Here is a 23598-nt window from a genome sequence, read left to right as displayed (position 1 = left end):
CTGTCACCATAGTAGCATCATGTTTCTCAGCGACCAGGAGATGCTTGAGTCTCACATTCTAGAGAGGCAGAAGGTGAAACTGTGTGAAATGGCCCTTTGAAACCGAGATCAAACTACCCGTTTGTTTTCAATTATTCAGAATATTTATTATTAATTTATCGCACTTGAATTTTTTGTTGGAGGAGGGGAAATGACTGGGGCAAATACAGCTAGGCATTTGAATGTGTGCCATTGAGGAGCTGTAAGCAAAACTGTCTCAAGTGGAAACATTTTTTCTTGGGTTGTCAGACCTGTCAGATTGTTTTAACTGCTTCATGACCTCGGAGAACTTTGGTAGCTTCCTAACACAGAGGTAAGGCCTTCATTTTAGGAGAATTGGCGTATGCAGTTGCAAAGTGTCATTAAAAGAAAATAAATATGACACTTCATATGACGGTAGCTTCCTTTGATTGAAATGCATGATACTTCTTGGGTCTAGCAGAACTTCCTGCTTTCTGAATCCCCAACCTGAATGTTGCCGGACTGCAGGTGAGAGATCTAGGTTTTCTGCCTCTCTTTCCCAGATAATTTTCCCAGATCTTGCTCTTAGACTCAAGAAATATCTAACTGGGCTTGAGCGATCTAGTTGCACTTAACTGTGTGCCTTCCAGTATTATCATCATGTTGGCAACCTTCAGTCTCGAAAGACTATGGTATCGCGCTCTGAAAGGTGGTTCTGGAACAATATGTATTATTTTGCCTCTTGATGATACGGTTGTTTTTATCATATTATATAGTTTGTCTTATCCACAATATTTTCCTTCTCTTTTTAAGTCAATTACTTGTCAAAGTCAAGGCCCTGTCTACATGCATCTTGAATGTTATTCAAACCACCTGTATGACTTTGTATAATTCCCCGTATTTCTCAGATTTCAACTCTGTGAATTATTTTGTTATGGAAATTTGATGTCAGTCTTAGTACTATCAGACCTTTTGTAATGAAGATGTTACACTGAGTATTAATTAGTATGTCTGGAGAAATGAGCATACCTAGGAGATGTGATGGTTCGCGATGGAGCTGCTCTGTCGTTTCAGAAATGAGTTCAGGATCTAGTCTCTGCTTAGTGACTCTGCCTCTCTTGCATTGTGCTGGTCATGCATTTTGTTCCTGCGCTTCAAAATGATAACTTTACATCATAGTTTGTTTAGTTACAGAGAATCCATAGTGACCTTCCTATCCCCAAGTTTCTTAAGATGGATCTAGAGCAACAAGGTAAATGTTAAACAGTGCTTGTATGCTTGAAAAATTCTCGGTCATCTCATTATTGGCCCCCTATAGACATGGAATGGGGTCTTTGAACATTGATTTTGTTCTAAAGCAGTGGGGCTATAATGTAAACAGGACACTGAGCACCAAAAATGACCTTCTGTGGATGGTATCGCCTGCCCTAGCATGAATAGTACACACACTTTCCCAAATAAGCATGCAAATTCTTTGTAGTGTATCCACAGTCATAAATTATCTTTCCCTCAGTCTCATGCACATACACCCGCACGTATATTGTCATACACACATGAACACAACTTGACACAAAGAGATGAGCATAAACACATGTGCATAGATGTTCATATATTTTGCACATGCATAGCACACAGGTACATGTATCCAGTTTCAGCAGAAGCACCTTTTCTACTGGCCAGAGGTTCTACAGAATGACTGAACAGCTATCATTGTCAGTAAAATGGATTTGTGTACTAGTCAGTAGGGACGCCAAAGGCATAATTGTGTGTGAGAGAAAAAAAGAGTGGATTGTGTAAATAACTCTCTTACCACTCTCAGCTCTGCTCAAACATTTCCTTCACCGCTCTTTTAAAATATTTCTGTCTTGAGAGAATGCTAAGTATTCCTTTGCCTTGCCAGGGAAGGACAAAAAGTACAAAAACACAGAGTCGTTTCCTGCACTGACAATTCTTGCACAATTGCTTCCATTTTTATTACCAGCACAGCAGGGATATGAAAACTAGTGCCTGTAAAGGCAGGAAAAGTGTGACACAGGAGAACTTAATGCCATCATCCAGTAGTAAGTGCTCCTAATGATAACAGGACAAAGTGGGCTGGAGACTGGTGCCTGAATGATCTGGGGCCCATCAAAGATTGTCCTATATACACATGCAGTCCTGGAAAAGCATCCATGCAGGCTGATCCCACTGGGTTCCAATTTAGAATCACTGTTTCATATTTGTGGCCCCAGCTTCCTTCCAACTGTCACTTGAAATTGGCCTATTTGTTTTTCAAGGACAGGTAGAGAAACAAATCTCTCTCTGATTGTGGCATTTTTGCATTTCCTTCCCAAAGCACTGAATGCTGTTCAGAATTCTATCTACAGGAAAGCCCTGAAGCTTTGTGCTGTGCAAAGTCTATGCCAATGTGAGTACTATCACTGTCCGAATCAGGACACCTTCTGGACAGCTTGGAATGGGTCAGTTACCATATTGATTCTGTGCTGGAGAATTTCAAAGGCTTTCCAGAGATTAGCACATGTGCGTGTTTTACAGTTACCTTGAGTAGTCGGGGGGTGGGGGTGGGAGGTGCATGTACGCACATGCATGTGTTCACTTAGGCATGTAGGAGTCTGACTTGTACATTACTGGAGAGGAGAGTATGAGCATACATTTTAAGGTGGACACACCTCCTTGTGTACCTCAGGGTTCATTGCAGCTGCATCAGTGCTGGAAAGTTGGATAGGATTGGGCCCTTAGAGTCATTGTCCAAAATCCTAGAGCCAGTGGTAAAATTGTGGTATCAGATCTGTCTGCCAAGTAGGTTGTATCCAGGAATAGTGTGGATTGAAGGTGATGTGTCAAAATGTTGGGGAGCTTCATGATAGTGGCAACAAAATTTGTGTTGAGTGAGAGGGGTGCTGCTGGGGTTCCTTGAACCATCCTGTGTTCATCTAGTTGTGGTGGTGTGACCCTGGAATTCATTATTTGCTTTCATTATGTTGCTGTCATTATTTGCTTTATTTTCACAGTGAACTTGACTGATGTTTCCTTAATTCGAGACATCCTGTTGAACCACCAGTGCCAGGCTGAGAAACGAAGCTCACTGCCAATACAGCAACTCTTGCATTTACTAAAAGTGCTTTATAAACGAGTCAGATTAGAGAAGCCTGGCCAGGTAGAGCCAAAGGCCCCTGAACTAACTTTGAATCTCCTAACTGCTGCATATGACAGGTGAGAGAGAGAGAGCACTAGTGTCTTACTCTTTATAGATTTACAACAGTCTCTCTGCGCACTCTTTTAACAGGGAATTAAGGGGTATTTTTATCTAGGACTGCACGTGTATATTCTGCAGTTTCATACAAGTGTATATTGTGGAACTGGGTACATTCAGCACCCTGAAAAATCAGTTTTAAATTTTATTATTGTTAAGTTTTTAATGCCCATGACTGTAAGGCAGTGTTTTTCAAACTGTGGGACGGGACCCACTTGGTGGGTCGTGAGCCAATTTCAGGTGGGCCCCCCTTCATTTCATTATTTTATTTTTAATATATTAGACTTGATGCTACCATGGTATGTGACTGCATTTGGGGAAATGTTACAGACCTGTACTTTTAACAAGGTACTATGTATATTATTTTAACAATGATAGTAAATGCGACTTACTCCTGGGTAAGTGTGGGAAGGATTGCAGCCTAGGATTGTGAAAAATTTTCCTGCTTGATTATGTCACTTCCGGTCATGACATCACTTCCGATGGGTCCTGACAGATTCTGACAGATAAAAAGTGGGTCCCGATACTAAATGTGTGAGAACCACTGCTGTAAGGGGTTATTTTGGAAATATTGGGGCAATGGGTTTGGAGAAATAGAGACATGGGGAGAAAGAGAAGGAGTTGAGTGGAATTTCCTGTGATCAGCGTGTGGAACTGAAAGTAGTTTTTCTCCATGGTTAGAACCAGGGGCAGGAGAGAGATTGCTGTGTTCTTATCTCCAGACTGCTGTGATCCGCAGCATCCTTCTACTTCCAGTGCTGCTGGAGGGAAAAAGAGGAAGGGGAAAAAAAGCTGCCATGTCTTCAAAATCCTTCTCCCTGCCCACCTGATGCTTTCAAAAAAACATTTACAGGTCTTCCCTCGTTTTCCACTGTGGTTCAGTACCAGAACCCCTAGAGGATAAAAAAAATATGTGAATGAAAAAACAGTGGAAAAATAGATATGCAGTGCAATCTTAACAATGAGTAAAGCACATTTGTGCCTCCTTGGGAGCAAGCCATATCAGCAGACGGAATCTAGCCTCCATGGCAGCTTGCAGGGCGAGTCTTGTGTTGGCTAAGCAAGGAGGAGGTGGGGAGGAGGCGGGAGAGAGGCGTTCCAGGGTGGGGAGAGGGCTGTCAGAAGGTGGTCCCGAGGGAGGGTGTGCTGAGAGCAGGAGGCGGGGCTGGGATCCGGCTGTTATGCCGGATCCCAACGCTCTCTCCCAAGCAGTGTGGAGCGGCTCCAAGCCATTCCGCTCTCCTTGAACCTATGCCACCTCCTGAGGTGGTGCAAACCGGAGGAGACCCATAGGGGCTGCAGTAGTTTACCCAGGGGTAAGGGGAAGAGTTTCCCCTTACCTTTGGCTGAGCTACTTTGCAGCGCCATCTTGCGCTGGATACAGCGCAAGCCTCCTGATTTGCCTGTTCCAATGCAAGATAGGATTACACCCTTAAAGACCCACTTCCAGGTTTCTTACCCCTCCATTGCTCTCAATGGAATAAAGTCGTGCCCCAGCATCCACAGGGGTTTGATTCTGGAACTCCCTGCTGGTACCATGAAATGTGTTAAATAAAAGCAGTTTAAAAAAATTAAAAAGTGCATCCCTTCACAATTGTGGTTTAAAAACAGCTTTTCTTGCTGTTGTAGAGAGGCAGTCAGCAATTAGAAAATGCAAAGGATCCCCTACCTTTGCCTGGCTCAGCTGAAGAATGGAATGATCGCTTGCATGACTGTCTCTCTACAACAGTAAGAAAAGCAGTTTTTTATGATTTTAAAGGAATGGATTTTTTCCCCTTCTCCAGGGATCAGCACATTCCTTTTCATTTGCAGTGGCCATTTGTTTTTAGTCAAATCCATGTATAAAAGAAAAATCCATGTATAACAAGGGTGGACCTGCATTTGTTTTTCTCACCATAAACGTTAATATTCTAATTGCCCGTCAAAACCAATCACAGTATCTTGCCTTCTATAAATTGGTCAGTATTGACTCATGTCCTATTACACTCTTCCTTTTTATTTTATCAAAAATATATTCATCCAAAAGCAGTCGTTCAAATAAGAGACTCTGGGCCCAAACGTATCCACATTTCCAGCACTGATGCAGCTGCAATGCAGCCCCAAGGTTCCCTTGCCTTAAGGAAGCTCCCATGACTGTCCCCCCACTGCAGGATGTAGTACATGCAGTGCACGGCTGCATCAGTGCCAGAAAGTTGGAAAGGATTGGGCCCTTAATGATTAAAAAGATAACATTCCTATGAATTCTACTTCTGGCTAATCCAGGAGTGTCAAACCCGTTTCATACAGAGGCCAGGTTAGAATGAATGATGCCTGCTGAGGGCTGGAAGTGACGTTATTAAGCAGAAAATGACATTATTACACAGATGATGTCCAGAAATAAGCACTTTGTTTTGACATAGAAACTCATTAGCTGCAAACGGTAGAAGAGAAAATGTGCAAATCTTGTTCATCTTTTCAAAATATGAGAGAACCTCATAACCACACTGGGAGAACCCAATTATAACGGGAGCTGGATAAATTGCTTCTGGTGGACCGCATTTGGCCTGAGCCAATCCAAGGGCACGTTATAATCTAAACAATAGTAGAGTAAGGAGAGAAAAAAATTCCAACTTGTAGCAAAATAACCTGAAGTGCCTATTTTTTGTTCCATTATTCAATCTTCAGTAAAAACAAACAAACAAAGTCATAAAAAGCTGACCACCCTGCGATGTGACCAGTTTCAGATCTTCTTCACTTTCTTGTGGAAGTGTCAAGTGCTTCAGCCCACTGGTTATTCTCGACAAGGGGCGGGAAGGATGATTTACAGCCCAATCCTATCCACACTTTCCAAGAGTAAGCCCCACTGAATCTAATAGGACTTACTTCTGAGTAGTCATGCATAGGATTGGGCTGTTAGACTTCACCTCAGACATATTCATACCCCAATGCTGCAGCAGTAGCCTTTTTTTTTTTTTTTTTTGCATTTGGGTCATAACATTTTTATTGCATCATAGAAATGGCGGGGGTTTTATCCAACCCCGCTCAGCTGCAGCTGCTCTCATTGCTCTCTCCGGAGATAGCCTGCTGACTAAATACAGAGGTAAGAGATATTGCTTTCATACAGTTTGTCCAATGGCTTGCGCAGAGTGCTGACAAACAGATGCAATTTTTGCACCAAATGAAAATGCAGTCTTTCTGAGCCTAGATGAAAATGGGCAAAATGAATGGCCTGCCCATAAAGAAGAACAGGTACAAAGAAACATTTCAGCTTCTCTTTCCCTCTGTGGGACAGATGATACAAGAAAGTGTGTGGGAGGGTGGGTGGAGAGAGAGAGACCATAAACCAACACACACAGTTGAGTACGTACAAGTCAATTGTCATTGCCTTCTCCAAGGAGCTCAGGACTATGTACATGGGGGATGCCCCATTTTATCATCAGATCTTGGGCCAATCACTCTCTCTCAGCCTCTCTTACCTTACAGGGTTGTTGTGAGAACAAAAGGAGGAGAGGAACCTGAGCTCCATGGAGAAAGGATGGAAAATGTGAAAAATAAATAAAACAACCCTCTGAGGTAGGCTAGGGTGAGAAATGAGGACTGGCTCAAGGACATCTCACCAGCTTTGTGTCTGTGGATATGAACCCGGGTTTCCTTTGTCAAGCCCAACATGATTTTTAAATTCTTTTACTCCTTTTTATCTTGTTTAATTTCTCTTTTTACTCCACCATGGGCTCTGCGTTTTTTATACACCAATCTGTTAGCTATGATTTCACTTGCTCTCTCCTTCCTTCAGCCACTTTCCTTGGCAGCCCCTTATCAGTGGAATTCCCTGCTTCTTCTAGATACGTGTGCGATTCGGGCCCATACCATACCAGGCCCATCCATGAGGCCAACTGAGGTGGCCACTTCAGGCAACAGATCAGCACGGGGCATCCACCTTTGTCCACCTGCTCTCTCGTCCACTGCTCCTCTTCCTGAATTGGAAAGGGAAGAGGGGGCAGAGTGGAAGCATGGAGGAGTTGAGAGTGGTGGGCCAGAGCATCTCCAGGAAGTGCAAGGAGCAGAGACTGATGCATCACCAGGAAAAGGAGGGACCGCATTTGGCATGGCTCCTCAGGTGCCAGGAGGGCTGTGAAGAAGCACCCCAAGGCATAGTTTATCTTCTAGGCTTTCCCCAATTTGCTGTAATTGTAACTTAGCACCTCTCTTCCTCCATTGCCTTTCCTTACCCACCCAGGCCATACCCTCCATCCTTGTCCTTAAAGTCTGTAAGTTTGTTGACAGGGACTTGCCCTTGTCAATTTGGCGTGTGTGCAGCACCTTATTATTTATTTGCTTCAAAATAAAAACAAAATCGTATTTGACGTATTCTGGCCATGATCCTTACAGATTGTACCTTATTAATTAGGTGCCAAATGACTGACGTGAAGAGCTCAGGTTAGAGAATGACTCCCTTGACCCTGCTGGGATTCTAACTGGTGTTCTCTGATGTTGGCAGCTCTCTTTCAGCTTTATGCAGCCTGTGCAGGAAGGAGGTCCAGCAAGGGCATTCGTATTACTCGTAATGGTGTTAGGACCCTACTCACTGATTTACTCCAGGTAACTCTCAGCTAGTGTGCAATGTGGAACTAGAGAGTTGGTGGGGTAGAAAAATGGGATGCATAGGTGAAAGGAAATGTCAAGAAGACACATCAAGTTTCATGGGGACCTCTGAATAAGAGATCGTCTGCCATTCTTTGAGGCCTGGCAGAAGATGAAAGAAGCATGTATTGGAAATTAAAGAGTTCTGTCCTGATTATGACACTTTTATGTGCCGATGTTATTCCAACATACAGACTGCCATTTGAAATATCAGGTATGACATCCGAAAGGAAACAACCTTTTTACCAGTAGCAAGCAGAAATTGCTTTTCGCTAATATTTACAAGTTGTGCCTCAGTATCTGCGAGGGTTCCATTCCCAGAACCTTCATGGATGCTGAAAATTGTGTTAAATGAAATCAATTAAAAATAACAATGTCCCTTTACTCAGCTGTCTAAAAAAAAAATAGCCTCGCTTACCATTGTAATGCAGGAGAGTGGGCAGCAGGCAGGAAATCAATCAATCAACAGTTGAGTTTTAGTTCACTCCAAGGCAAGTGACCCCTCCCTTCCCCCTGGAGCATGTGAAAGAATGCAAAGAGAATGGAAAACAGAGGTGATAATCATTCTGCATTCTTTCTTATGCATTCCAGGGAAAAGGGAGGGGTCACTTGCCTCCGAGTGAACTGCAATTTAGCTATTCTAAGCCCCTGGAGAGAGTTTGATTGATTGCCTACCTGCTGTTGCTCTCCTGCATTACGGTGGTAAGCAAGGCTGAGTAAAGGGACATTTTTCATTTAATTTAAAAGGCGCTTCTTATCAAGTTGAGATAAAATTAAGTTAAACCTGTACTCTTACAATCCAGCCATAATCAATAAAGCATTCTAATTGCCGCTCACTGTTGTTCAGGAATTACAACAATGCTACATTTTAATGTCCCATTGCAGATCCTGGCAGTTGTGGGAGAAAGCTGTAACCTACATCATGTGGAAGCTGAAATGCGCAGTTGTTTCAGTGGGGTAAGTCAGAATACTGTATGAAATTGAGCTCAAATCATAGCTGACTGATATCATTGGCAGAAAATGTACTTGTTGGTGAGGGGGTTTTCTAGCCTGATAACAATTCAGCACAAGCATCAAGCAGTTCAGACAGAGTTTCTCCAAAACCTTAAGTGAATACTGTTCACCAGGGATGTGTAGTGAAGTGAATGGCTGGGGAGGCGCTTGCTGTGGCAGCATGCACGTTACTGTAGACTAGAGCTGCAGCAGAGTCGAAAACTGGGCAGTATCCCTTCATCCTGGCTCACCACCTTTCCCAGCCCCAATCTGGGGAGGCTGGTTTAGTCTAGCAGCAACTCAGTCTCCCCTGTGATTGCATAACCCCTCAGAAAGTGGATGGAGCCCACACAATCACAGAGGAGTATGCTTGGAGTATGACTGCATGTCCCTGCTGTCAGGGCCTCTGAGAGGAATTTTTACCTGGATACAAAGTTTCTTTGGGGCCCCTTCCCAAAGGGAGGGGGGCGAAACAGAGTGGGGGAGGGTGCATTTCTAGACCTGGTGTGTATGACTTGCTACAGCAGTTGCCATCTCATGCCTGCGATAGTCCCTCCGGCGTCACACGCAGGCAGTGAGTTCAGGTGAGATTGGAGATTTGGCTCCTTGGCCCCCTTTCTGACCCTGGGTCTGGGTACAAATTACCCCCTTTACCCTCCTCTTGTCGACCCTGTCTTCTGTACACCCTAATCAGTAGTTTAAAGGAGACGACAAACTCACAATAATTGGAAGCACTGTCAGAAATAAATCAGAAGCAGTTTTAGAAAGTTAGTATTAAGAACAAAGATCCCACTATTTCAACTGCTGATTCAGAAATATAAAACAATCTGATCCAGGTCCGGTTTGTTGTTGTAGGTGCTTACCTATCAAGTGGAGATGGGTGTCTGGATCCACATTATCCATTATGTTCAATGGGGAGCAGGTTGACATGGTGATGTACTTCCATATCTGGACATGTGTCCCGCGTTAATTGCAGATGCAAGTCTCCTCCAGACCTCCACTGGATTGGGGTGAAAGCTTTTACACAGCTTTTTCTAGGACTGCATGATAACAGAGATTAGCTCAAAAACCATCATGTCTGAAATCTTTCATAGTTACAATGTGGATGAAAGTTAGGAGATACTGAATTACTCTAGTGTATAGCAATCATTCGCAATAAAGAATTATACTTTGCATTGCGTGTTCTGATGGAGACAAGGGCTTTGTTTAATTCTCTTCCAGGTTCTGGGATCAGCAGTCGGAGAAGAGAGATTCTTGACTTGGCTCCAGTCCGAGCCTGCTATTCTTCTCTGGCTCCCCACTTGCCACAGATTATCAGTGACAAAAATGGTTACACACCAGGTCACGTGTAATGTCTGTAACAGCTTTCCTATCACTGGACTTAGGTGCTTTGCTTTATAATCCCTGCTCAAATAATCTTTTGCTCACCTTAATCCAGGTGACACCGCGATATTCATTCTCGCAATAACACTGGGGGTGGGCACTGATAAATGTTCAACTGAGGAATGAAGCCATGTTTGGTGACAAACCTGTTGTGAAATTCCTGCACCCGTCTCCCCTCTGTTCTCCCTACATGAGCTCCAGCATTCTGAGCCTGGGCTGGGCTTACAAGATGTGTTGTGAACATCTAACAAGTCAAACAATGGATAAGTTCCCCAGTGACAGGACCATTGCATCCTGAACAACTGTGACCCCGTCAAGTGTGTCCTGGTCTTGGACATTTGCATCCATTCTTTTTGCATCTCAGACTTTTGTGTCCCAATATATACGTATTTATATTAGATATATAAAGGTAAATGTAGGTTAGGGTTAGGGCTGGGAGGCCTAGCACATATAACATGGAGTTTGTTGTCTAGTTATAGTGGGATGCAAACAACCAGGACACAAAGAAAAACCAGACACGAATGTCCAAAGATGCCAATGACCAGGTCACAATCTTCCAGGACACAAATACCCTACTACCAAGTTCCCCACCTTGCCCTTCCTTTCATGTATAAGGCAGGCTGTCCACCTAGCAACACATATGCGTTTACTCCTTCAGTTTACTCCCACCCCTCACAAGCATTTTAGAAGGCATTACAAAACTGCTCTGAGGAATGATAGGAAGGTGTCTTGATAGTGTCAGAGGCAGCAGCCAACAGGCGCCCACCAACCCCAGCTCATCTGGAACCACTCCTGAATAAAAACCAACAGAATCATTTTTTCCAGAGCTTGACCCAGAAGAGACAAATATTTAGCAGCACCTTTATCATATTTAATGTTACATCTGCTCTTCTTTGTCTTTGGTGAGCAGTTGAGCTGTAACTCATACTGAAGTTCTGCTTGGTCAAGTATAATTTTGTTGTGATATGATTGCAGAAGTATAACTTGGTCAGTGCTGTTCATAGGTCCAGCAGTTTAATTGTCCCAATGTTTGGAAAAATGTTTGAAAGAAAAAAAATGCCTTTGCTTCTTGGTGCTACAATGGTCTTAATTGACAATGTTGTTAAATTTGCCCAGGTATCGTTGTTTGAAGTGCTTGAACTTTGACCTTTGCCAGGTCTGCTTCTTCACTGGACAACACAGCAAACCCCACAAAAAGTCTCACCCTATGATGGAACACTGTGTGCCGGTAAATGAAGGATTCATTTGCATACTTGCTTAGCCTATTAGCATGGACCAGTAAGTGCACCTGCTTTCAAACAAAGGTGATTCAGTTGTGAATGCTGGTATATGAGAATGATTCACCTTAGGGTAGGGTTGTTTTCTTATAAATGTCAACATCATGCTTTAACTATTGTTTTCACATTTGTCTCACTGAACTGGCTAGATGTGTCATTTAGGATTTGCACAACTCCATCAAGGGCCGTCAAGTGGTTGTACAAGACTAAACTTTGATAGGGGTTAGAGTATTTAGGAAAAAGCTGTCTGGGTACGATGTGACTTTGGGCCCAATCTTATCCAACTTTCCAGCACGGTTGCAGAGATGCCTGTGTGTGTGTGTGTGTGTGTGTGTGTGTGTGAGAGAGAGAGAGAGAGAGAGAGAGAGAGAGAGAGAGAGAGAGAGAGAGAGAATGTCCTGGTTAGAAACACATTGATACTGACTTTCAAAGCTTTTGCTGTTGTCTGCTGCCTCTTTCAAACCCATGAAACCTGCCAATCACCATTAACTCAGTAATATCTAGATTCAGCTTCAGTTGTAAAGTGTACACCTTGTGGCAGGAAAAAGAGTGTATACGGCAATTCTGTCATCTGCTGATACCCCTTAACATTTTTTTTTTTAATCTGGACGTCTATGGAATGACCTTCCTTCTCCACCATGATGTCATTCTTGAAGGTGTCAGCAAAGGAGAACACCAAGCTCTTTTTCCGCACCATCCAAAACAACCTGCGACAAGGGCGCTGCAGGAGGAAGGAAGCTCAGAGGAGAAAGGCTTTGGTGATGATAGGAGAAGAAGATTTCTCCACCTGCGACCAGGCACTGTGAGCATGGCATTTTATTTGGGATATCATAGCTCAGAAATTGCCTTTATTAAACATGTGTTTGTTCCTTAAGCATCTTTGGACCAGGCAGACCACCACTGACGTGATAACCAATGGGTAAAGCCAATCCCAGACCTGTGCCAATATCTGCCGCACTGGGGGATCATCTGGGCATCCCTAGCAATCCCTGTTCTTCTCACCCACTCAGGAACTCAGCCTCTTCCTCCCTGTCTTTGGACATACATACCACAGCAAGCTCCTTCCTGCCCCTCGCTATTACCCCTTAAAAACCTAGTAGATTAATTGTGAAGGAGACACTTAGGACAGCAGAAGCTTAGAAACAAGATGCTGCCTCTAAGAGCATCATGCTGGACTAATTGTTATTGTTGGAGAAACCTTTGGTATGATTCATTATCAAGACTCTTCCTATGTCCTTAGGTTCCCCAGTTGTGGAGAACAACAAAATATTGAGTGGCTCAAGTTGCCTCCAGCTTCTCCTGAGCATCAAATGTCATGCTTTGACCTTTCTCTTAACTTTTTTATACATCTTTTAGTTTTACAGGCTTGATTCCTCGGTGATCTGCTCTTTTACTCTTTTAATCTGACTACTGTTTTTATGGCCCCTGTAGTGTGTTTTTAAATGTTTTTATCTGCTTGTATTAATGTTTTTAAAATCTGTTTTTTTAATATGTTGTTAGCCGCCCTGGGTCCCGTTAGGGAGAAGGGCGGGATAAAAATAAAGTTTTATTATTATTATTATTTTATTCTCCATTGCTCAAATGATATTCTTTTGCCAAGATCCAAAAAGCTACCTTAGGTGCACAAAATAACAACAACTAGGTATTTATATACCACCATTCTGGTCATTGGATTCTGGTCATTGGTCTCCTCTGACTTTATTCAAGGCGGTTTACATAGGCAGGCGTTTCTAAATCCCTCAAGGGGATTTTTACAAACACAGAGGTTCTCTCCTTCAAGAACCAACAACATTTCAGAATGGATCTTCCTGGTTTGTTCTCACTTCTGGCCTCCAGTTCTCCCAGGCAGGCTGACAAGCAGCTCCATCTCTCACATGGAGGGCAGCCAAGACGCTTCTTGCTCACACCAAGTGCAGGTGGAATCACTCAGCTGGGCTTGTCAGCTGCTTCAAGGTCTCGCCATTCTCAGCCGTTCAGGGAGCTGCCAGTGTCCTCGAACTGGCGACCTTCTGATGTTATCTTTGGGCTAACGGAGGCTCTACCCTCTAGACCAGACCTCCTGCCCAGTAGAGTTTTTGCCCCAAATGCAAACCTGTCCTTGGTCCTGTCACAAACCACTTATGAAACTTCCTTCCATTTCAGAAGAGACTGGCTATGCAGCTTGCTGCGGTCAGGGCTGATGTTCCAGAAACACAAGCCCAGACATCCGTTAGGTGCATAGAACTCATCACACAGTCCTTTGGAGATGGACCATGATATTTGTGGCCTCATTTGCAATGTTTCTGTCTGGCAGAGGAGTGAGGGTTCTTCAGTGTATCATTTAATCTTTTCTGCCTTCTTCATTTTGCTTTCTTGTAGCTCCTGTTCTGTTCCAGCCATCTCTACAGAACAGTCTGTCCCTCCTGATCTGCTCCCTTCAGTGCACACTTTAGACCTGCAGCCGCACAGTCCTTTTCGTTATGAAGTGTCTTGGGCCAGGCAAATGGAAAACAACATCCAATCACCATGTCAAGAAAAACCAACCGGTCAGGTAACATGCAACAGTAGAGCCCCTCAGAACAGCACAGTGGTGTGTGTGTGTGTGTGTGTGTGTGTGTGTGTGTGATTTGCCTATTCTGCATTATCTTCACCACATTGCAATTGCAAATGCTTTCCATCTCATTTATTTTTCTATAGGTAGCTACTTCATTTAAGGCAGATATGGTCAAAGCACAGGAATTAATCAAGGCCCTGCACAGAGAGAGGAGGTGGGTATGATTACATCTATAGCTCTTGATTTGTGCTTTGTGTAGTAACCATCATTTGATATGGTAATCCTTCTGAATGGTAGGAATATGGCTCACTCAATCAGTGGTTTATTTCTTCAGTGTATTTATCACGGCATCTCAGCCACTTTCTCTGTAGTGTGTCAGAGAAAGTGGCATAGCTGGCTTGAGGGGCTGCACTTATCAATCAATGCTAGATTAAAGAAGTGGATGATACTTATATATGGGTTGTCTCAAATAGCAAACAGGTATTCTCTCATTCCTCTCCACCACTTTGGGGGTGGTATTGTGATTGCAATCACAAGAGTAATGACAAGAATTGTATGACCAGAGAAAACTATGTAAGAGTTCCTTCATAGCAAGGTATGTATTGTATTGGCAACCTTCAGTCTCGAAAGACTATGGTATCGCGCTCTGAAAGGTGGTTCTGGCACAGCGTCTAGTGTGGCTGAAAAGGCCAATCCGGGAGTGACAATCCCTTCCACACCGGGAGCAAGTGCAGTCTGTCCCTGGTCTGTCATAGCAAGGAAGGGTATAAGAAAGTGGGCCATATTTATCCTGAATTGCTAGATGAACTAGGAAGCAAAACCATGTTCCTTGTGGAACCATCCCAAGCTCAGGACAGGGTAAGCCCGACAGTTTTCATCTTGACTCCTAAAGCCCAAGCTACCCATATGCGCCCTTCCTACCATCAATTCATCTCTTCCAGAAAATTCTGTACCAGAGTAGAAATGATAATAAAATGTTGAATTTTATATTCAATTCAATTCTGTTTAAAACTCTGAACAATTCAAATTTTAATCTACATGTTTGAATTGCTCCAGGTATATAGCAGATTATAAAGGAGATCTGCTTGAAAGGATTTATGTAGTAAAATCTATATTCTTTAGGGGAAAGGGAGGCTTGTCACTCCCTGCCATGGCTATCCTGGGTCAGCTGTTCTCAGGCTTTTATTTAATTTGCCTTTGTGTTTCAGAGAGGAAAGAAGTGATGGACGGAATTAAGCTGCTTTCTCACTTTTCGCATCTATGGCCCAAATCCTAACCCATTTTCTCGGACTGGCATAGCTGTGCCAATAGGACATGTGCTGCATCCTGCAGTTGGATGGCACTCACGGCAGCCTCCTCAAAATAAGGGAATGTTTGTTTCCTTGCCTAGGAGCTGCATTGCCCTTATGTCAGTGCTGGAAAGTGGGTTATGATTGTGCCCTATGTCTATAAATTAATTTGGCTTCTTTTATCTCCCAAATCCTTAAATTCTTGAGCTGTGGACCCTCTGGGAGAACAACTTGTTTATGCTTGGAAAAACTGTTGTACTTGGGTCTCATAGTGTAGCATGAGATCTAAACCAAATAAACAGACTAATGCAGTGTTTCTCAAACTTTGAGGGAGCTTTACTCCTACAGTAAGTTCTTGCGGGGGAGGGGCTAGGGCAGCGACGTGATCCTGGGGGTCCTTGCAAAACAGAAGTGCTTTGCACCCGCTTTTAGTGAAAGTTCCAAGCCTCGGGGAGTGCTGTGCAGAGTTGTGCAGGCCTCCCTGCACCTCCTGTAGCCTGCTGCAGCCCTGCCTTCTGAAAGTAAGTGCAAAGCACCACCCCCTCGCCTCCCTTACGACCTGATCCTGGGGATTACTTTGCTGCCTCCCTCCCCTTCCCCTGCCCCTTAAAGGGATGGGGGAAGAGTTACATGAACTGGTGGGTCGTGACCCACCAGTTTGAGAACCACTGGACTAGTGTATACAATTGAAAATGTGTCTAGGACTGTCTCTGACTGACCCACAAGTAACCTCATTAACTAAAGCCTGTTCTTTTGGCATACAATCCTGGCAAAGTTAAGCCTTGTTGATTTCAGTGGATGAGCTCTAGATATACAGGTGGGACCTTGGTATCCACTGATTTGGTATCTACTGATTTGATTTACCACTGATACTGAGGTTCATCTTTTGATGCCTTGTAACAAGGAAAAAAAGCACCAACATTCTATTTCCTACCTTCATGCTGTTAAATAATTATAATTTCATTCCATTAGATGCTATTATTCACCCTATCTAGTGGCTGAATGCAGTAGAGTGTCCATACCAATGCATTCTGGGATGACAATAGAGGAGCCAGAAACCTAGAAGTGGGTCTTCAAACCTAGAAGTATGTCTTTCTGGAATGGAACCCCAGTGGATAATGAGTCACAGTCTGTATGCTTAAGATTCCCACTGAAATCAATGAGACTTGAGGCCAACTGGATATGACATTAAGGGCGCAATCCTAACCATGAGTTACATAACCATACAGCCTAAGAGGGTTGCAAACATGCTGTAAAGTACATTTGTGCCTCATTGGGAGCAAGCCACACTAGCGCATGGAGGTGTGCTGGCACACAGAGGCTGTATCCAGGGGGTATCCTGGGGGCAGGCAGGCGGGGAACGGGAGATGGGGCTGGGAGCCATTCCACTCTCCTTGGACTTGTGCCACCTCCTGAGGTGGTGTAAGTCTGAGGAGACCCATAGGGGATGCAGTAGCTTACCTTGGGGTAAGGGGAAGAGTTTCCCCTTATCTCTGACTGAACCACTTTGGCGACCTATCTCGTGCTGGATACAGCGCAAGTCTCCTGGCTTGCCTATTCCAGCGCAAGATAGGATTGCGCTATAAATGTATCATTGTACAATTTAGGTTTTTTTGGCTACCATATGGGGAACAATTGGATTGGAACAATAGCATTTCTTCTGAAAATCCCACCCCCCACCCCCGCCGCAGCTGCTATGAGCTCCTGAAAATATATGTTTGGTAACATCGCCATGCTGCATTGTTGCCCAGCAGGTACTTGAGGAAGCAGCTGAACAAATGGAAAGACAAAGTACAGCTCCGTTCCTTCACTCAAGAAGACAGAAACTGTAAACTGGAAGCAAAGATCCAGGACCTTATAGTTGGCCAGGAGAGCCTCAAGGTGGCGCTTCAGGAAATGAGGCAGGAACTGAAGGTACAGAATGGAATAACCCTTCCAGGAGCAACAGGTGACAGAAAAGTTACCAAGAATTATTTGATACGCCATAAGGCAGGAACCAGTGTTAGGCGGGAATCTCAGCTATGAGAATGTCATATGAAACAACTCCGATAATAACAATGACAGATGAAGGCAGCAATCCTAGACACACTTTCTGGGAATTAATGCCATTGATCTCAATGGGACATTTCTGAGTAGGCATGCATGGGGCTGCACTGTAGCCTTCTGGGACTTCAAGTCATTTTCTGAACTGAAATTTTTATACCAAATTCCATATGGCAGTGGTATTCAAACTGGGGCGTTGCGACGCCCCAGCCTGTGGGTCCTGGCCTCTGCCCCCTTAAGGGGCGGGGGCAGCCAGGAGACAGGGGGAAGGCAGTGGATTGCGCAGTTCAGGGGGACTGCAGGAGCTTGGGTGCACTTGCCCAAGCCTCCTGCAGCCTCCCGGGGGTGCGGGGAGCCCTGCGCAACCTTTGGCAGGGCTCTCCAGGCCAGGAAAAGTGAAAGTGGAGCGATCGTGCCCCGCTCCGCAAAACCGGAAGCAGAGCATGATCGCTCCCCTTTCCCTTCTGATGAGCTCCACTCTCCCTTTCCCTGACTTGGGGTGCCCTGCAGGCGCTCACACAGGGCTCCCTGCACACAGGGACAGCTGCTACAGGGACTGGAGGGTGCACCCCAGTCCCTGCAGCCCCCTGAGCGACGCGATCCTGGGGATTGCGTCGCTGCCTTCCCCCTGCCCCTGCTGCCTCCCCCCCACCCCCACAAAGACTTACTGTGGGTTTCAAACTCCCAGAGAGTTTGAAAACCACAGCCATATGGGAATAAATGTTTGGTTCTGACTGTTTGCTTTTTGACTTCAGCTGGAGACAGAGGATAGTACCGTGAGCCTGCCATATCTGTGGGCTCCACATCCTTGGATTTAACCATCCATGGACTGAAAATGTAGATTCAAATTTTTTTCCCCACGTACCCTGCTGCATCCTCCTGCCATTTCACAGCTCTCTCTGCCCCATTCCTTGTTCACCCTGCATTAACGCAAGTTTAGGCACTTAACACAAGTTTAGCCTAATGGTGCAAATTTCTGCCATTTTCTCAGTGTGACATCTGCGAACCTGAGCATTCATGAATTTTGGCATCCACGCAAGGTCCTGGAACCAAACCCCTGCAAATGGGGAAGGCCCGTTGTGGTGTTAAAGAGTCAGCAATTCCCAGTCTTGTGCAGTCTGCGAGGAAACAGTTTGAACAAGAACTTTCAAGTCCCACCTATCAACAAATTTGGGAGTGAAAATTAATATGCAGATTAATTTCATGTATACCAATTTGTCAAATTTGCACAATGTATTCCTGCAAAATTTTAAGCCCAGACTTCTGTTCCCTAGCCTCTTAAATGATGTATTTTTATATAAAATTCCTTCCCTTAAACTCATTTGTACATACAATTGAATGTGTAAGGTTTTTTTGTCCCCTCCAGTAGAATAGTCCAAGCAATTGGACTGCATGACATCCCAATCCTATCCACACTTTCCTGGGAGTAAGCCCCACTGACTCTAACGGGACTTACTTCTGAGTAGTCAATGCATAGGATTGGGCTATGAGTCATTCATTCTGGGTATCACAATATTTTTTATTAATCCACACTCTGTTTTTCTTACTCAAATGCTTTGAGAACCATTTCTAAGCCGATTACACTTTGGGCTGTTCCTACCTCCACTTTTCATGGGCAGAGTGGGAGTTCTGTATTCAGACTAAAATTGCAATAACTAATTAAATGGCGCTGAAAATTAGGAAGACTGTCTCTGATAGAGCTGGAGCTTCCTCTCAGAAGCTGGGGTGGAGCAAGAAAAGGGGTCAAGAAACCCTTTAGTTCAAATAGCAAAAGAGAAAAAGTCCAAAGCATATGGGACTGATTCAAAACCCAGCGAAATCCGTGACAAGGCTTTGCAGATTATCCCATTAATAGTAGCTGAAATTCCCTATTCAACAATTATGATCTAATTAGGCAAGGCAGGTGAGGGAATAAGGTATACAAATATAAGTCAGAATCAATATCATTGTGAAACCACTTCCATGAGCGCAAGGAGTCATTAGTTGTGTTCTTCTCAAACAGTAGAATGCACGCACATGCTTGCATACGCACACTCCACCATTTTGGTTATGGCTTAAGTTAACTTGGCAAACCTTTGAGATAAAATCCATGTCATTCTCTTGTGCTTATTTTGCAGTTGGAAAACTAAGGTAAACAAGGAAATTAAACAAGCAAAGTCAGAATCACTCCGGGGAGTCAGGGGGAAGGCTGAAAATCTGGATCCTCTTTAGTTACAGTCCCAGCTAAATGAGGCCTTGCCTGACAAGTCTCACACTACACACAATCCAAATTCTGCAATTGGAATAAATTGTAGAAAGTAGGTCATTTTCATAAATGTATTCAGTGTTCCTTCTCATTTTTTCAGTTTCCATAATTGAGGGGAGAGCTGATTTTTTAAAACGTCCTTGTTTCTTTTGTCTGGAAACTGATATGGGAATTAGAAAAGAGAGAAACCAGGACAACTGATAGGTGACTGAGGACTAGGAAAGGGCCTCTGGTTACTTTTCTAACTGGTAATAGTAGTTTAATACTCCCACCGCCTGATGAAAGGACCTCTGGTTTCTTGTCTAACAAAGAAGGACTGCCTCTTTTTCTGGAACTTCAGAGAATTTTAACTATTGGCCCATGATGCCCAGATTATCTGTTCTACAGCAAAGGCCCCCACTTGGACATAGCCCTTTTGGGTAGCTTTATTTCTCAAAATGGATTTCTCAGCATATGTTTGGATGTGTGTTGGGGCATAAAAGTTTAGGCAACATTTTAATCAGCTTGTCATCTTTACATCCTGTTAGAAGATCACTGCATATAGCAAGGATCCTTTGGAAGAAAGAAGTGTCTGGAATGGATCTGGTTGTCCTCCTTTAAAGGCTTCCACCACAAGATACACCAAGTACAAACCTTCAGGATTACCCAAGATCACACTGAAGCCAGAATTCTTCAAAGATACCAATCCTGCTCATTGTGAAAATACTGGGGTAAGACATGCTCCTCCAGGAAAGCACTCTGGAGATGGAAGGCCTGAAAGAAGCAGGGACCACCTCAGCCGGATAATGATCTCAAGCTCTTACTGTTCAGCTGCAACAAAGACACTTTTTGATGAGGAGACAGAGGAGGAGGAAGAACTGCAACTGTTAATGATGAAGTTGAAGGATGCACTGTCTCTCCAAGTACAATCAGGTAAGGGTTCCCAAGGCTGTTGTCCAGAGTGTCATTTGATTCCAGACTCAACCTTGGCAGTGCTAGTGCCGTAGTACAGTTTGGTAACTGAATCCCTAGGCTCCCTGGGAGACCCACAGTGTCCCCGAAGTCCTGCCTACCTGCCTCCTGGCTGCTATAGAACCTCTGGCAGCCAGTGGTGTTTTCCTAGCAGGGATGTGCAGTGCAGGGGCAGTAGGTGAGGCAGAACCGTCCCGCTGTATCCAGTGGGGCCAGGGAAGCACCCAGAGGCCTCCTTGGGGTAGGGGAACAAACCCAGTGTCAAGCAATGGCGACCCCAGTGGGTCTCCTCAGATCTACCATCCTAAAGCATAATCTGTTCAATTTCTAACAATCTGAACAGCAACACTACTACCCAAGTATTTGGCGTTAAACTTGTTTAAATCCTGTCAAAGTTTGTAGTCCATGGCCTAAATCCAAACACTTTAGATGTTAACCATACTGTGGACCAGTTAGTTAGGGATGTATCATTCCATGCAATAGATGTTTGGCATATCAGTTATCAGAGAGAGCAATGACAAATCAGTAAGTGGCTGCCTACACTTCAGAGTAGTCCACAACACAGGCAATCCAATCCTATGCTTCCCTCTCACCCAAGGTAAACCAGCACCGAAATAGCTACCGCCTGTGTCCAGGGAAGCACCCAGAGACCTCCTTGGGGTAAGGGAACATACCCTGTGTCAAGCAATGGTGACCTCAGTGGATCTCCTCGGATGTGTGTCCACTATTGGACAGGCACAGAGGAGGCTCATGTTGGGTTTTTTGGCCACAGGATATGGTGACAGAGTCTGCCACAGCCTCCACCACCTCCTGGGCCCAATCCTCCCTTCCTCCCCACCCTATCCTGCCCCCTCCCCACCTTCTTCTGCCCTCCCCTGCCCCCAAAAGCCTCGCCGGCCACCAGTGGGAATGCGTCATTCGGCACTCCAGCAATGCGTCATTCCAGTGCTGAAGCCCATCGACAACTGGTGCAGGCCCCAGTGCCAGCCCAGTGCCCTCCCCGCCAGCACAAAAGTAAACAGAATTTTTGTGACTGACAAAACTGATGCCAGCTGAGTAGCGCCCATACTGAAGACAATAGGATTGGGCCCTAAGTGATAGAAAGCGAACATCCATAAATGCCACACACATTTGAATCCTTTGAATATTACTAGATATCTGTGTCAGCTTGCGCCCTGTTGAAGTAGCCTATGCAGTATGTATTAATTACCATTCATCCATGTGTTTTATGAACAGGAGTGAGTCTTTGGCTGCCATTATTTTTCACCCTTTCAATGTGCTTCAGGGGCACCATAAACTCTGTGCTGTCCAAGCAGTTTTTCTATCCTCACCCTCTCCATCAATTTAAAAGATGCCAATTTCATTCCTGCCCTTGGTGCCCAAATTACTTTTTAAAAAGTATCTGTTCACAATTCTTCTGATGTTACAGAGAGTCGCAATGCTTATAATCTTTCTTAGAAGACTTTTTGGAGAGTGTGATCACACCACCTGCTGGTTTATGAGCTCATTTTCATAAATTTGAATGCATTTTGCTGATCGAGTGTGTTATTAAATACATAGCTTGTGTCACTTTAGAGATGTACCAGTTTTGCCCATTAGCAGTGGACCTGAGCTACAAGCTCTTATAGAGACATTTTTTCTGACAAAGGTTAAAAATGGCACTCAATATCCTTATGTCATAAGTATTCTTTTAAATGCCCAAACATGCTAAGACTAGTATGACATTGGCTGTTTTGTGAAACAATTGGCAACCTCTTGTGACTTTTACAATAATAAATCAGGATGATGACAAAAGTGACAGGATTAGGTACAGCAGTGATTACAGTCATCTGGGTCACTCTTTGGCTTTGAGTGATTTGCTTTGAGTGATTGCACTGGATTTTGCATGTAATTTCATCACTTTGTTTTCTTTTGAAGCTACAAGGTTGAATTAATTCTGAGATTATTAACCTATATTTACATCAGTGTTGCAATTATTCTCCATTTGCATTAGTTTCTTTCCTTTTTTCAGGTCAACCATCTGTTCTAAAGGAGGAAGTGCTGTCTGCAGCTGAACATGTTTCCAAGTCTTTCTCTGCTCTCACTGGCCAAGTAGTCTTGCCAACTAGGAAACCTCAGGTGAACAGCACTGGTGTGTCATACCCAGGGTGGTTGTGAAATTACTTTAGAATTAGCTGATATAGATATAGGGCACAATCCCAACCAGGTCTACTCAGAAGTAAGTCCTATTTGTTCAATGGGGCTTACTCTCAGGAAAGTGCGGTTAGGATTGCAGCCATAGTCTGTAACAATGGACTCCCAGAATACAGTGCCCAGGAGAAATCCTTCCTTTACAGTAGCTTCTCTGGTTTTGTGTTCTTTTAATTACAGCAGCATTAATAAATCCCAAATCTATGCGTATACATTTTAAAAGTTTCAATCTGCCTTTGCAAGGGTTTACATTATTGATATTTTCAGGTTTAATCCAGTTAAAGTATTTTGACATCATCCCACGGGAGCATTAAGCAAGCTTAAATCTTTCCCATGGAAAGATTCCCAGTGAAATCAGACCTAAATGTGCTTAGTTTTGTCTAGGTAGTGCACATAGTTTTTAAATGATCTGTCTAAAAAGTCTTGATTTAAGTAATGGAATAAAGATGATTTTCCCATCAATGAATGATCTGGGTGTTATTATTTGGCTAGTATCTACCCCGCAGTTCGATTGCGGGTTCTCCCACCAAAATATGTACCACATTGTGTCTGGCTACAAACTGAGGGCATATACTGGCCCATGGTCTGACTTTTTCTATGAAAGTAACTCTGTCCTTGAATGGCTGCATGAACTGGGCATTGACATTTGATCTAGTCTAACTGATTATATGCCCATGTATAGTCCATGTATTATATGCCATACGCTAAATAAATAAATATTGAGGCAGTTGGACTTGTTCCTTTGAGATGCTTAAAATGTGTTCATTACCAATTTTTGTTGGCAACCTTCAGTCTCGAAAGACTATGGTATCGCGCTCTGA

The 23598-nt window shown here is 43.9% G+C and overlaps 1 protein-coding gene across 1 annotated transcript; it reads left to right on the top strand.

The window, feature by feature from the left end:
• Nucleotides 1–1233: 1233 nt before the first annotated feature.
• Nucleotides 1234–22744, top strand: DYTN (dystrotelin). The gene is made up of 14 exons (XM_066621991.1): nucleotides 1234–1252; nucleotides 2336–2407; nucleotides 3012–3213; nucleotides 6247–6332; nucleotides 7731–7831; nucleotides 8759–8830; nucleotides 10088–10251; nucleotides 11366–11477; nucleotides 12183–12328; nucleotides 13885–14056; nucleotides 14203–14273; nucleotides 17103–17262; nucleotides 20164–20548; nucleotides 22599–22744. The coding sequence occupies exons 1-14, from the start codon at nucleotides 1234–1236 to the stop codon at nucleotides 22742–22744; spliced, it is 1908 nt and encodes a 635-aa protein (XP_066478088.1).
• The last annotated feature ends 854 nt before the right edge of the window (nucleotides 22745–23598 follow it).

Source organism: Tiliqua scincoides, chromosome 1, assembly GCF_035046505.1.
Source record: "Tiliqua scincoides isolate rTilSci1 chromosome 1, rTilSci1.hap2, whole genome shotgun sequence".
NCBI lineage: Eukaryota > Metazoa > Chordata > Lepidosauria > Squamata > Scincidae > Tiliqua > Tiliqua scincoides.
The sequence above is the reverse complement of the archived record's forward strand: the minus strand, read 5'-3'. Positions and strand labels throughout refer to the sequence as shown.

Coding starts and splice junctions, on each gene's coding strand:
- DYTN (XM_066621991.1), top strand. Junction 3,214..6,246: donor CTAACTGCTGCATATGACAG/GTGAGAGAGAGA, acceptor ATTGCATCATAG/AAATGGCGGGGGTTTTATCC. Junction 20,549..22,598: donor GTCTCTCCAAGTACAATCAG/GTAAGGGTTCCC, acceptor TCCTTTTTTCAG/GTCAACCATCTGTTCTAAAG.